This window comes from Taudactylus pleione, unplaced genomic scaffold, assembly GCF_031769625.1.
Source record: "Taudactylus pleione unplaced genomic scaffold, aTauple2 ptg000400l, whole genome shotgun sequence".
Taxonomy (NCBI): Eukaryota; Metazoa; Chordata; class Amphibia; order Anura; family Myobatrachidae; genus Taudactylus; species Taudactylus pleione.
In genome coordinates this window covers 2,442,430-2,458,122 of record NW_028284802.1, presented here as the reverse complement: position 1 = coordinate 2,458,122, position 15,693 = coordinate 2,442,430, and the positions used below count along the sequence as shown (strand labels likewise).

General features: G+C 44.7%; 1 protein-coding gene across 1 annotated transcript in view; it reads right to left on the bottom strand.

Annotated features, from left to right (window-relative positions):
• LOC148506513 (antigen peptide transporter 2-like) overlaps positions 1–15,427 on the bottom strand; it is a 37,610-nt gene extending 22,183 nt beyond the window's left edge. Inside the window, exons 1-4 of the mRNA XM_088446516.1 lie at positions 15,364–15,427; positions 10,470–10,569; positions 4,372–4,909; positions 1,814–1,928 (exon numbers count right to left, since the gene is read on the bottom strand). Of these exons, the coding sequence (XP_088302642.1) occupies positions 1,814–1,928; positions 4,372–4,870 (614 nt within the window). The 5' untranslated portion in view covers positions 4,871–4,909; positions 10,470–10,569; positions 15,364–15,427. The remainder of the gene's footprint in view (positions 1–1,813; positions 1,929–4,371; positions 4,910–10,469; positions 10,570–15,363) is intronic.
• Between the last annotated feature and the right edge of the window lie 266 nt (positions 15,428–15,693).

Here is a 15,693-nt window from a genome sequence, read left to right as displayed (position 1 = left end):
CAAGCCTCAGACTTGTTTGGCTTTTGGGGGGGACCCTGTGTAAATTTATTTTTTTACTTTTATTCAGTTTTTTTACAAGTACAAACAGAAGGGGAATTTTCAGAAAATATTCCAGGGATCCCCCTAAAGATGTGTAGACATGGGGGATCACTATAGGTACCCCCATTTTTTTCTCCTGAGGGAAGTCGGGGTTTCTAATAGCCGCGGCAGGAAAATAGACCTGGCAAAGCTATTTAAAAACCAGACTTTCTTTTGCAGGCAAAAACAGGGGTACCCATAGTGATCCCCCATGTCTGGACATCTTTAGGGGGGTCCCAGGCATATTTCCCGAAAATTCCCGTTTTTTTCGTAAATGGGGTCAAGGGTCATTTTTAAAAAACAGGGTTCATTTTTTAATTAACTATAGCAAGTGAAATAAAGTTTAGATTTGGGGTTTAGGGGTGCAGGCTTATAAAAATAGCCTGTACTTTTGGGAATGCCCCCTTAAAACGAAATGTTCCAAAACAAATGTAAAAAAAAAAAAATCGGGACACCCCAAAAAAATAATACTAATAATTGCGGGGTGACAAAAAAAAAATTGTCAAGCAAAAAGCCAAACTAACGAAATTAATACTGGTGGGGTCCCCAAGTATGTGGCAGGTGTTTTTTTTATTGCGCAGAGTAGCGGCAGGTGTATTTTTGCAGAATTTATAAAATTACCTTTAGGGACTTAAAAATATGCTAGTACCCATTTTCATGTACCCCAAATTTGATGGGACCACTTTTAAAACGAAAAAAAAACAACTAAATGCTCTTCTGCATCACTTCTTGAAAGTCGGGAAAAAAACATCAGCCGCGGCTATTTAAAAACCACGACTTTCTTCTGCAGGCAAAAACGGGGGTACCCATAGTGATCCCTGAGGTCTGGACATCTTTAGGGGGGTCCTACAATTATTTCCCAAAAATTCCCGTTCGTTTTCGCCGATCCAAGTATCGCCGGGTCCCGTTTCGCCTACTTTCAAATTGAATACGGGGATACGCACGATACTTTTAATGCCTACAAAACAGGTGAAGCCGGCGGAAAGTCCGAGCCGCGTTAACTTAACGTGGCTCAGCTCAAATTGAATACGGCCCTTAGGCGGATAATAAAACCATTGCTGTTTGTCCCTCCTAACTGTGCTAGCCCGGCGGCTCGTTTTGAATATGGTATAACCTTGGCTGTAGTCCCTCATATCTTATTTTTCATGCTCTTCACCTGCTGTAAATGCAAGTAATGTATTACAAAAAGCACCTCATGCCTCATTAATGATGATATCACTAGACCCCCGATAGGCTGCATTCACATAAATATTGGTTAAGCACACAAAATAGTCGCCTCAGTTGTCATTGGACAGGTGATAATAGTAATTGTAACTTATCGGTAAACATTTGCTTCTTTTGCATTGTGTTAAGCTAATATAGTTTTGTGTAATGGTTGTATGCGCATTGTATATTGTATATATTGTATACCTTTAAATAAAATCCTAAAATCAGCACAAGATAGCAGTACTGCGAAAGCAGTGAACCCTCAATGTATTACCAGGTCTAACAAGTTTGTATATAAATCCCGTAGAACCGGCACTTTAGCAGAATATATTTTCCGAACTCCTAACAATGTCATTGGCCCATTTTTTGAGTCACCATTATATAAGTACGGACAAGCGCTGGATTTCCACTATGCTGTCCATTGTGCAGTGACAGTTTAAGAGAAGATATAAAATACAAGCGCTGGAATTAGTAGCATTTACGCGCCTACCCCTTAAATGTAATATTATCTATATTTGGAGTTACTGACCTTGCCATAGTAAAAATGGCCATAAGGAACATAGCATGGAAGAATTCAGTCTCCTTGTAATTGGTAGACAAGACGTCAATCATACGCCCCATGCAGTAAGGAATCAACATTTCAACTGTGGAGAATAATACAATTATAGGTTGATTATTGATCAGACTGCACCCTGTCATCACGGTTGATGCTAGATCCAAGTGGGCAGAAGGACCTCTGATGTCACAACCACGTGACCCGCTACTGCAGGGGGAGGGGCAAGGCCGGTGAGCTACCAGTGTTACTATCCACGTGGACATAGAGTGGGAATAGTAACCTGTGGCGAGCCACCGTGACCGAAGCATGGAGAGTGAAACGAACCCGCGAGGGTACACTTTGGATCCCATGTTCCGAACCTTCCCCCCTCCCTTGCCATCGCGGGTCACATGGTTGTGACGTCAGAGATCCTTCAGCCCACTTCACTTTACACCTAACCCTGTTATTGCTGGCAACTCCCATTGCCGTCACCTGGACACCATCACCAGCAGTGATCACTGAAGGTCATCACTGCTGCCATCAGGCTCCTTCATCAGCATCAGAGACTGCTTACACTTTGGGCTATGATGTTGCAGCCTAGCGCCACGTTCCCAGGAAAAGAAGATGCTGCCATGGGCCATGCAACATAAGAAAAGGGAGGATGCAGTGGTGAGGTGGGTACACACATGCCAGCATTGCTTACCAAGCTGCAATGGCAGAGCCGTAACTAGACTTTTTGGTGCCCTGTGCCAGAAAGAGCATTGGTGTCGCCCCTTTTTTTCCAATAGGGACGTAACGCACCTAAAAAAGGGGAATGGCCTCTTGGGGAAGGGCCAGGAAAGAGATAGGGGCGGCCAGGAGATGCTGGGCAAGCTACAGTACAAGTGAGAATGATAATAAAAAGAAAACTGACAGGCCTGAACAGTGCCCTCTGCCCTGTGGTGCCCTGTGCCATGGCACAGGCCGCACTACCCTAGATACGGCCCTGTGCAATGGTATATATTTGTCATGCAAAGTCATTTCTTTATACCATAACATCATACTATATTTTATTTTGTCATGAGAGAGTATTGCACAGTATGTTTTATACACGGGTCACATTGCAAGATGTTTTTATGTGATCAGAAATAGATGGTCTGGTGCCCAATCACTTAAAATCGATGATTGTACTGTTCTGCTAATCTTGTGGCTGCATTACACCCAAACTTATTTATCCTGTAGAAGCAGGGGCAGCTGTACACATAACCACCCACTGTACCCTGGTATGGAGAGAAATGAGATAGACCTACACTATGCGTTGAGTAAGAGAACCACAAGGGTGGTGTGCCTACTGCCTAGGCGTATACACCGACATCACCCCACAGACATACACTGGGCAATGAGCCTGTTACAGATGAACCCCAGTATGTCTGCTGCATGTTATTGTCAGCTGATGTTTTAGTATTTTCATTCTGCACATTGCTAAGATTTACTAAAGCCTTTCAGTTATTGTTTTATGTATTGTGGCTTTTTCTGGGACCTTTTATTTCCGGAGCCTCTTCCTTATGTCCAAGTGATTTTTGTAAGTTTTTTTTCAAATGGTTTTAGACACTCTGTAGTTAGGACTACAGTATATTTGTTATTCTTGCTTTACACACAGTAGCAGTGTCACTAATTGGGGTCTTAGCATCCCTTACAAGATCAGGCATTCATTCATTTCTGCCTCCAAGACATCTCAGGGACGCCCTCCCTGTGATTAGCTAATGTACCTGTGTGCTCACCTGGTCAGCCAGACCAATGGCTATTCACCACTCCCTACTTAACTCAGCCTCTGGAGGTCACCCATTGCCTGAATAATGTGTTCTTTCCCAGGATAGTCTAGACTCCAGGTTCATTCCTTGTGTCCTGATATCGTGTCCTCTGTGACTCCCATTGCTACTTCATGGACTCCTTGATGGTTACTCACTCAGCCTCCAGTGCCGCTCTCTGCAGCCGTTCCCTGTATTCCATCTCCCGCTGTGATCGGTATCTGTCACGCTGCACACAGACTTGCTTCCCTCTGTGCTAACCGACGTCTTTATCTACGGTTATCATACATCTGCCGCTAGTACATCTGAACCTGTGGACTCCGCTCTACATCAATGCCCTGATACAGTGCATGTAAGTACCTTGCTGTATTACTCTGTGGTTAGTCAGGTTATTTGGTTATATGATTGTGCTGACCCTGTATTGGTTTCCCTGTGCTGTGTGCTATTGTCTTGGGCTGGTTCCAGGGCTAGTGTTCAGTGTGCAGTATATGGTCTGTACAGTGAGGTGTCCAGTAAGCTGTATTACTTATCCTGACTCTCAGTCTCTGAGTTCCTCACTAGTGGTGTTGCCCATAGCAACCTATCTAGTACATTCTTTAAAATGATAGCTCAAATCTGATAGGTTGCTATGGGTAACTTCTCCACTAGGTCTCTATTGAAGGTTTGACACATCTCAACCAAATAATTCAATTAAATGTTTTGTGCCAAGGTAAAACCCACCTAGATAGACAGACTGACACTTATGGAAAGTTGTGTAACACTCACATATCAATTCCAGCGCCAGGAAAGTGAAAGCCAGGCTCAGGGGCAGCCAGTCCGCTTTGGAATATTTTAGGAGCCTGATGAAATTCTTTCTGTCGCTCTGATTCTCATTGTCATCTCGGGACGGGGTCTCTCTCGAGATAATGAGAGATGACGCCAGATCCCAGACCAGACATGAGAGGGACAGGGGCAGGTGATAGAGCAGGGTGTGGGACAGACCTGAGTGTAACTCCGGAGCCTGAGAGGTGAGGAGGAACCTGAGGGTCTGGTACAGAGGTGGCACCAGGCATAGGGTCAGAGTGTAGAGAAGAGCAGATGACGTCCACCGTGGACAGGGCAGTTTAAGAGCTATTGCGCCAAGCACGGGGGCTTTACTGAGGTACACCAGCCACACGGTGTCCAGGAAATATATAGTGTAATATCTGTATACAAGACAGGCTGCTATATAACTTAGTGATGAGTCCAGCAAGAAGACAGTGAGTGGAAAACATAGGGAGGCCATTGCGGTGGGGGGAGAGCACAGCAGAGGCTTCTGGGAATCCTACAAAATAGAACACAGATATGTGACTGGCCAATACATTATTATAATACTATAAGTAATAGTAGATGGTGAATGTACAGTATATATGATAAATACACTGTAAAGAACAGTTACTGTATACTCAATGATATGTCCAAGAGGCCTCATACATAGTTTTTTCCCTCTTGGGCCAACAAATGAGACTCACGAATGTGGTCACCCCTTTGGAATACTGACACATCTCAGGTACAGTGCGTGGGGCGGGATGACGTAATGTTAGGAATTGCTGCAAAGTTTTGCGGGGGCAGAGGGCAGATCCATGATAATGCGTTTTGGGCCTCCATGTCCTGCCCTCCAAGGCCTTTATTTCCACAGAACTCCCAGGTTCCGGCCCCCTGAAGGTGGTAATTGTGGCTTACATAATAATAACAAAGTGGGAAGATGGAGAAACAAAGACTGACCAAGACCTAGGGGGAGATTTATCAAATCTTGGAGAGAGACGTGCCAACCAATCAGCTTCTACCTGTCATTTTTCAAACACAGCCTGTAACATGGCAGTTAGGAGCTGATTGGTTGGTACCTTTGGTGTCTATTCACTAAGCCTTGGATAGAGATAAAGTGGATGGAGATAAAGTACTAACCAATCAGCTCCTAACTGTCACTTTACAGGCTGTGTTAGAAAAATTACAGTTAGGAGCTGATTGGATGGTACTTTCTCCCTCCAAGGCAGAGCACATAGGACGGGATGTACTAAGCATCGCATTCATGATCTGCGGTTAATTACGCTGGTATGTGCTTTGAAATGCAGAGACACATGACAGTGAGAAACATCTCCAGTGTCCCTGGAAAGGGGAAGTAAAAAGAAATTAGCAACATAATATCTAAGACTGTTATTATTCCTATACAACTATTTGTTCCTCAGAGAAATATAATACTGAGACCTCTCCAATGTCCCTGAAGGAAGAGATAACACAGTAATTGAGAATAACGTACAGTATTGTAGAGTGATAGATCCTGTATGCCTAACAATTGGAATTAAATTGCTTGTGGACACATGAATAGAGGGATCTCTTTAGCACACTAGATATACTGCAGAGAGGCAGACATATGTGCGGAATACTATAAGCCAGTGGTTCCCATACATTTTGGAATCTTGGCGCACTATAGAGTATCAGCATTTTGTCCATGGAACCCTTGGGCCAAAATTTTATTAAGGAGAATTGCAGCAAATAATGAATGTAGCAAATTGTGCTTCTATGTCACCCTGAGGCTCAGTTATGTGGTGGTGGCAGGGCTGCGCTTCCTTTTGTCCACATTTGTTTTGATTGGCAAACACTAGCACTGGTTTTGCTTATCGCACTGAGTAAGCATCATTTTTAACCCGTGGCACCCCTGAAAGGGCCCTGAGGCACCCAGTTTGGGAACCACTGCTCTAAGCTCGAGTCCTCTTAATACTTTAGTAGAAGAAATATCCCCAGTGTCCAACAATTATACAGTATATCCCTACTGTGTGTATCCAAATGTAATAGGATTTCCCTGTCATCACACAATTTGTGGAATAGAACTATTACCTAAGCATAACAGAGAACGCAAAGAGATCCATTGGCTTAATAGCTCAAGACCTCACTTATATTGATGCTGTAACAAGTCTGACCAATTCAACTACAGGAAAAAATAAATATATATATATTGTGGCAGTATCACCAGAGGTGGTACTGGTGAGCAGCAGATTCTGTGTAGGGCAGGGGAGATCCGCCCACACAGACTAGAAAGGCATTGTGGGAAGATGCCTAATGGCTGCCGAGGGAACTCAGTCCAGGGAGGACTGAGGCAGACTAGTCAGACAGAGCTCACTCTGCTAGCAAGCCAGTGAGGGCCAGGAGGCCTGAGCCTAGACCTGTGAGATACAGGAAAGGCTATCCAACTCTGGGACTGAGCTATGGTACCTGCAAGGAAGCAGGCCAGACTGTGAGAGGTGGCAGCCAACAAGCTAAGGAAGCTATACCAGGCCAGGAGGCCAGTGTCCAGTCCTGCATGTGGCAGGAAGGACCACCAATCTCAGAGACTGTGAGAGACTTTCATGCATAGTAGCTGCTTCTGTAGAGAGGGTTCAAGAAGTGAGCTACTGCCCTAAGAAAGGGCTAGGCATTTATTATTTTCTGTTTGTTCCTGATTATGCTGGAAGTAAAGCATCACGTTCATTTGTTTTATTGGAATGCCATGTGTGGAGTCTGATTCTGCACCTAATCACTGCACCACTGACACTAGTCTACAAAGCTAATTACCCTAAGTATCACTATATATATATATATATGTATATGTGTGTGTGTGTATATATATATATATATATATATATATTGGAGCAATTACGGCACTAGTCACTGAATTACATTATATATATATATATATATATATATATATATATATATATACTTATCAGGACACTAAATAGTGACACACAGTCTGTATTCATTTTCTCCACCACTTTCTTTTTTTAAAAAGTTACATTTTAATTGTATATTAGTGCACCAATTACCTACTTATTTTTTTCTTTACTTGAACTCCTACTTACTACCACCAAAAAATGCTTTGTGGTTCTTGCGTCGGCAGTAATGCTTTTTCCAAACCAACAAAAAGCAAGATTCCACATATAGGTTTCATACTGCAGGATTCCATATATAGGTTTCATATTAAATCTGTTCTTGAAAATGATAATATATCTTTTTTAATGTTAGTTTTAATGACACACATAAAATGTGTATGAATAAAGCAGATTGGGGCGATATATATCGCACACATCGTACAGTGTGTATGTCCGTGTCGTCGTTAAAGACTGTTGTTCATCGCATTGTTCTGAATGGCAGATGGGACGATGCAATTAACGACACAATGCTGTTACATGCCGCATGTAATGACACATCGGCTCGTACAGCGGATCGTGCAGTGTGTACGGCATGCAATGAGTCGTTAGATTGCATCGCACCAACTATGGGTACACACATGATATAATGTGTACCCAGCATCAGATGACATCTCAAAAAAGCATACAGTTTTGACGCTGAGATAACTTCCTACATGAATTGAAGGCGGCCCTGAGTTTACTGAAGCCAGGATGAGGGAGACCTGGGCATCAGAACCGCCTTCTCTGTACTTAACACTTTCTGCAGTATAGGATTTATTTAAAAATACTAATATATATATATACAGTCAGGTGCATAAATATTGGGACATTGACATAATTTTCATATTTTGGCCTCTATTTACCACCACAATGGCTTTGAAATGAAACAAGCAAGATGTGATTTAACTGCAGACTTTCAGATTTAATTTGAGGGTAATTACATCCAAATCAGGTGAAAGGTGTAGGAATTACAACGGTTTCTATATGTGCCTCCCACTTTTTAAGGGCCAAAAGTAATGGGACAAACTAAACAATCCTAAATCTAACTTTCACTTTTTAATACTTTGTTGCAAATCCTTTGCAGGCAATTACAGTCTGAAGTCTGGAACGCATAGACATCACCAGACGCTGGGTTTCATCCCTGGTGATGCTCTGCCAGGCCTCTACTGCAAATGTCTTCAGTTCCTGCTTGTACTTGGGGCATTTTCCCTTCAGTTTTGTCTTCATCAAGTGAAATGCATGCTCAATCGGATTCAGGTCAGGGGATTGACTTGGCCATTGCATAACATTCCACTTTTTAGCCTTAAAAAACTCTTTGGTTGCTTTTGCAGTATGCTTCGGGTCATTGTCCATCTGCACTGTGAAGCACCGTTCAATGTGTTCTGAAGCATTTGATTGAATATGAGCATATAATATTGCCCAAAACACTTCAGAATTCATTCTGCTGCATTTGTCAGCAGTCACATCATCAATAAATACAAGGGAACCAGTTCCATTGGCAGCCATACAGGCCCACGCCATGACACTACCACCACCATGCTTCACTGATGAGGTGGTATGTTTTGGATCATGACCAGTTCCTTTCCTTCTCCATACTCTTCTTTTCCCATCACTCTGGTACAAGTTTATCTTTGTCTCATCTGTCCATAGGATGTTGTTCCAGAACCGTAATGGCTTTTTTAGATGTTGTTTGGCAAACTCTAATCTGGTCTTCCTGTTTTTGAGGCTCACCAATGGTTTACATCTTGTGGTGAACCCTCTATATTCACTCTTGTGAAACCTTCTCTTGATTGTTGACTTTAACACATATACACCTACCTCCTGGAGAGTGTTCTTGATTTGGCCAACTGTTGTGAAGGGGTTTTTCTTCACCAGGGAAATAATTCTTCTGTCATCCACCACAGTTGTTTTCCGTGGTCTTCCGGATCTTTTGGTGTTGCTGAGCTCTCCGGTGCTTTCTTTCTTTTTAAGAATGTTCCAAACAGTTGATTTGGCCACACCTAATGTTTTTGCTATCTCTCTGATGGGTTTGTTTTGATTTTTCCACCTAATGATGGCTTGCTTCACTGATAGTGACAGCTCTTTGGATCTCATATTGAGAGTCGACAGCAACTGATTCCAAATGCAAATGTCACACCTAGAATCAACTCCAGACCTTTTACCTGCTTAATTGATAATTAAATAATGAGGGAATAGCCCACACCTGTCCATGAAATAGCTTTTGAGTTTATAGTCCCATTACTTTTGGCCCCTTAAAAAGTGGGAGGCACATATAGAAACCGTTGTAATTCCTACACCGTTCACCTGATATGGATGTAAATACCCTCAAATTAAATCTGAAAGTCTGCAGTTAAAGCACATCTTGTTTGTTTCATTTCAAAGCCATTGTGGTGTTGAATAGAGGTCAAAATATGAAAATTCTGTCAATGTCCCAATATTTATGCACGTGTGTGTGTGTGTGTGTGTATATATATATATATATATATATATTTATATATATATATTCCTCCATTGCCTAGCTCTTAATCATTTTCTGTGTATGTGGCTGGGAGAAGGCAGAGCTTGATGACATCATCGTTGCCCAACCTCCTCCCTCAGCCCTCGTTGGCAGTAACTGCCAATCAAGGATGTTATGCATCCCTTGATCTCCCGAAGTGTTGTGGACAAGTAGGACTCATCCTTAGCACTTTTGAGGTATATGCTGAGGATTAGTACTATTCATCATTAGCACTACAGGGGATAATAAACATGCAAACAAACACAAGTTGAGTCTGTGCTATTTATTCAATTATATCAAATTTAGCACTTCCTGGCGATAATATAATAAACTACCATCACGACAATTCAGGGGCAGATGACAACAAAATTAAATGGAGACTGTAAAAACGCATGGCTAGAAAAATATAAAGATATTATGGAGAAACTGTCAGTCTAGTGCAGTCTTGGAAAACATGTGGCTCTTCTACTGTTATAGTGATACAAGAACCAACATGTTTAGCCAGAGGCTGGCAGGCTTTGCTTGGTTTTGTAGTTCAACAAAGCTGGAGATTCATAAATTGACTTCTTGTGATTTAGCATTAGAATATTAAAATTAAAATAAATTCTTGATTCAATTTTCAAGACAGAAGCCCCAGAGAGAGAGGAGATATGTTAATGGGATTATACCCCCATTGTACTCACTGTCTATCTGCAATTTTGTTTTTTGGAGGGAGCATGGGAGCAGATTGTGCCTCAACTTCTCTGCGCTGTATGCGTCCTGGGAGAGAGGATGGATCCGTCCCTATAAGAAGTGGATAAATGGATTAGAGGTGCTCATAGTGGATACCAGGAAGTGTCCATAGTTTAAATAGAGGCAGACACAGCGTAGAACGGCGTTCGTTATACTAATTATCTATTCACTTTCACTTACTGTTAATAAGATACTAGGGGATTTCTGGCTCAAAGATCCAGGCTGATAGGAACAGGCAGACAAGAGACAGTCAGACTCAGGAGTTCACAGAGCAGGAGAGACATTTACATGTGTAACAGCGCTATATAATATCTCTCTATATTTTCACTATCATACCGACCTCAGGGTCTCTATGTCCTGTTACCCCTCATCCTGGCTTTATCTTTCTCATCTGAGGAGCAGGACTTGAGAGAAGCAGGAGGCACTGTATAGAGAATACTTGCCTACTCTCCCAGAATGGCCGAGAGGCTCCCAAAACTCGTGTGCTGCTCCCACCCGCCCTGAAGAGCATTCAAGTCTCCAGGAGGCTGCATCGGGCCTGTGCCACCCACTTTTTGAGTTAAATGGGCAGTATGAACAGCCGATGACATGATTTACGGTGAAACGCATCATTGAAGCCAGTGGTGGGCTGGGCCGGGGGGCAGGGTGCCATGTGCCCCCCGGGCCGCAGCGTCATGCGGGCCGCGGGCAGTCTGTGTCACTGTGACACAGACTGCACCGTGTGTGTAGCGCTGACCGGGTGGAGTTCAGTCAGCACTACACAAGTGACAAACACACAGCCGCCAGCTCCGGCAGCTGTGTGTTTGATTTGATCAGCAGCCAATGAGTGTCTATCAGACTCTCATTAGCTGCTGCTGCGCCCACTGCGGGAGCCGCTCCATCTTCCGGCTCCCGCAGTGGGTAATGGGAGAGGCGTCATGACGTCTTATGACGTCTCTCCCATAATGCAGAGCAGCCCGGCCCGGGCGGACAGACGGAGGAGCGGATGGCCACGGCGGGAGCGGGGATTCAGGTAAGTTTTATTTTTTTATATATATATATATATATATTACGTGTGTCTACTGCGGGGGGTCTGTCACTACAAGGAGGAGACCACTACTGGGGGGACTACAAGGGGGGGGGACTACTACTACTGGGGGCACTACAAGGGGACAAGGGGGGGGCTACTACTACTGGAGGCACTATAAGGGGGGTGGACTACTACTACTGGGGGCACTACAAGGGGGGGGACTACTACTACTGGGGGCACTACAAGGGGGGGACTACTACTACTGGGGGCACTACAAAGTGAGGGGACTACTACTACTGGGGGCACTACAAAGGGGGGGGACTACTACTACTGGGGGCTACTACAACTGGGGGCACTACAAGGGGGTACTACTACTGGGGTGGACTACTACTAGGGGCACTACAAGGGGAGGGGACTACTACTAGGGGCACTACAAGGGGAGGGGACTACTACTAGGGGCACTGCATAGGGGGGAGGGGACTACTACTAGGAGCACTACATAGGGGGGAGGGGACTACCACTGGGGGGCACTGCATCGAGGGACCACTGCTGGGGGCTCTATATAAAGGGCAATATTGGGGGTACTGCATAGGGGGAAGACTACACCTGGGGCCACTATTTAAGGGGCACTGCATAAGGGTTACCACTATTGGGGGCACTATATAAGGGGCTTACTACTGGGGGCACAAGGGGCACTGCACAGGGGGGACCACTACTGGGGGCACTATATAAGGGGCTTACTACTAGGGGCACAAGGGGCACTGCATTGGGGGATCACTACTGGAGGCATGCAAAAGGGTGTCCTCTCCTGTGGCACAGGGGGTCACTGCATATGGGCACTACGACAGGGGGCTGCCCCTAATCTTTATTTTTACCTTACATTAATCCCATATGGACCCGCCTCCTCCCTAGAACACTTGACGGGGGGGGGCGCCGTAGCACGCACGTTCTTTCGGGTACCCTGGCTACACGCTACTCCTCTGCCAGGGCCGCCTGCATGCATTTGCCCCCCAGGCTAAAAGTTGCCAGCCAGCCCCTGATTGTAGCCATGCTCCCCCCCACTTTACAAAGCCTGAATTACTGGCATTGTAAAGCTGGCCCACAATGATGTGATTAAGCCATTACACAATCCGCACCACCCCCTTTGCCATGCCACGTTCCACCGCAAGCCCCCTATTGTGCTGACCTGGCTGTCACCTCCTGGAAGGGGCAGCCAGAAAGTCGGCAACTATGCTATAGAGAGAGGCAGGAGGAACTATAGAGAGAAGCAGAAGGCACTATAGAGAGGCAGGAGACACTATAGAGGCAGGAAAAGCTATAGAGAGGCGTGAGGCACCATAGAGAGAGGCATGAGACACTAAACAGTAATACTTTTATACTGGTGACTGCTCATTCTGTATTCTGTATGTATCATTCATATATGCAACATACATACCACACTTGCCTACTCTCCCTGATATTTCAGGCAGACCACCCCTCCCAGTGAACAGATCTCCCGCATCCCGTCCACAGGGAAAGTGCAAGGCTAAAATGCAAGTTGCGTCATTTTAGCTGCACCTCTCCCAACGTACTCATGATATGCGGCATGTTGTGTGACAGGGCGTGATGTGAAAGTCCGTCCCCATTCACCTAAATGAATGACGGCATCTCCTCTTCGGACTTCTCCTGGAGAGGCGACTTTAAAAGTTGGCAAGTACAGTATGTATCATACATACTTACAAGGTTATCCTGGGAGGTGTGGGGGTGTGGCCTCAGGAATATCATAATCGTGAACGCCCCCCTTCCTCTGATGAATGGGTCAGGGCAATGATGTAACACAATTTTCCTGGAATCATGTCGCGAAGAACTACCTGAATAGGGAGCTAGAGAGACATGGGGCAGGAGGTTGGAGAGATGAGGGGCAGGAGGTTAAAAAGCCAGGAAGCTTGAGACACAGTGACAGGAGGCAGGAGAGACATGGCCAGGAGGCTGGAGTGATGTGGCAGAAGGCTGGAGAGATGGGGCAGGAGGCTGGAGTGAAGGGGGGGCATTAGGCTGGAAACGAGTGACAGGTCAAGAGGCTGGAGTGATGGGGCAGGAGGCTTGAGTGGGAAGGAAGCTAGAGAGACAAAGGTCAGAAGGCTGGAGTGACATGGATCTGGAGTGACGGGTCAAGAGGCTGGAGAGATGGGTTAGGAGGCTGGAGTGAGAGCAGGAGGCTGGAGTGAGAGCAGGAGGCTGGAGTGGCAGGGGGAAGGAGGTTGGAGTGACATGGATCTGGAGTGACGGGTCAAGAGGCTGGAGAGATGGGTTAGGAGGCTGGAGTGACAGCAGGAGGCTGGAGTGAGAGCAGGAGGCTGAAAAGACAGGAGGCTGGAGTGGCAGGAGGAAGGAGGTTGGAGTGATGGGTTAGGAGGCTGGAGAGATGGGTTAGGAGGCTGGAGTGAGAGCAGGAGGCTGGAGTGGCAGGGGGAAGGAGGTTGGAGTGATGGGACAGGAGACTGGAGATACACAGGAGGCTGGAGGTGACACAGTACAGAAGGTGACACAGGGGGCACGAGTCAGGTTGACCCTCTGTTATATGATGATGATATTAATTACATTCCTACACAGTCATCTTCTGGACCATGTGATATGAATAGTGAATACCGACTGAAGATACTGTCTGCCCAGTGTGGAGCAATTTCTTTACAGGTTCCCCATTGCAGAGAGAACCGCATATAGGTAAGGTGTATTTTTAGTTAGTACACAAAAAAAAAATAGTATAGATTTTATTTTTTTGTTTTTTTTAGGGGGGCACCAAAGATACTTTCTGCTTGGTTAGGGCCCACAGCTGATACTAATAAAAACACCCTTAGATGTATCAAATCTTCAAGAGAGATAGCGTGCAGAAGTTACCCATAGCAACCAATTAGCTTCTAGTTATCACTTATCTAGCACAATCTATACAATATTTTGGGGGCTTTGGTAGATTACGCACAGGAAAGATATTAAAGGTTATTATAGCTTAGCCAATTATCAATGATTATTAAAATTTACTAATAATAACCAAACTGCTGTGTTGGCGGGGCTCCCAACAGTTGAATACATTGTACTCAAAAGAGTTGGGAGGCAGAGATGCAAAAAAAAGACAACTCCTGACTGGGGCACATCTAAATAATATATATGATATGTCCTAATTAATAAAATTAAATTTTTTGCACTTTTATCAGACACCATTAAAATCTTATTTTAACACATGGAAAAAAAATACATATTTGATTCATTCTGTGTGTGTTCGAATATAAAAATGTTATTTAAATATTTTTTTATGCTGATATATAGGGGCATATTTACTAAGGTGCGGGTTTCTAGAAGTGGTTTTGTTGCCCATAGCATCCAATCAGATTCTACTTAACATTTGTCTAGCACCTTCCAGAAGGTAATAGCTAGAATCTGATTGGTTGCTATGGGCAACAAAACCACTACTAAAAACCCGCACCTTAGTAAATATACCCCATAGAGTGATAACAGCTAATATTAAACTAGTAGATAACAGGAACTTATAGTAATAATGTATAGCAATTACAGTAGTTTCTACTCTAGTTGCTTAATTACCTTGCAGCAGTGGGGTACACTAGCTAACTGACATGCACAAATTCAATTCAAAATATATAAAGTGAGTTGGGACCGGACGGCCTCGGCCTTCACTCCCGATCACAGATTGGGTTGATCCCCACTGGCTCTTGGGGTATCAGGGATTCCCGCTTACTGTCAGTAACTGCCTGCTAAGGACTCCGCCCACTGCGCCGTGAGCGTATAACCATGATGCCACCGCCAAACTCTACCATCGGCGTTTGGAACCGCTTCTTACGTACACTCAGGCTCCTACCACAGGCACCTGGGATTCGCCTCTGCTGCGTATGCTTAGCTTCAAGAGGGTACATACAAAGATGTACAGTTTTACCAGGCATGCAGCCTTCTTTTATGCCACTTCAATACACATTACCACAGGGGGTAAGTCCGCCCTGTGGTTTCCAACCAATCACCTTAAGTGCATGTGTTGGCCACATGCACGTTTGACATTGTCTCCTATGGACAGTGGGGAGTGGTCACTCCCCTGTGCCTGAGCCCACCCGCAGAACTCGGCACACCCTCGGCTTTGTCCTGTATGCAAGGGACAAAGTTTTCCCTCCAAAACAGACTTG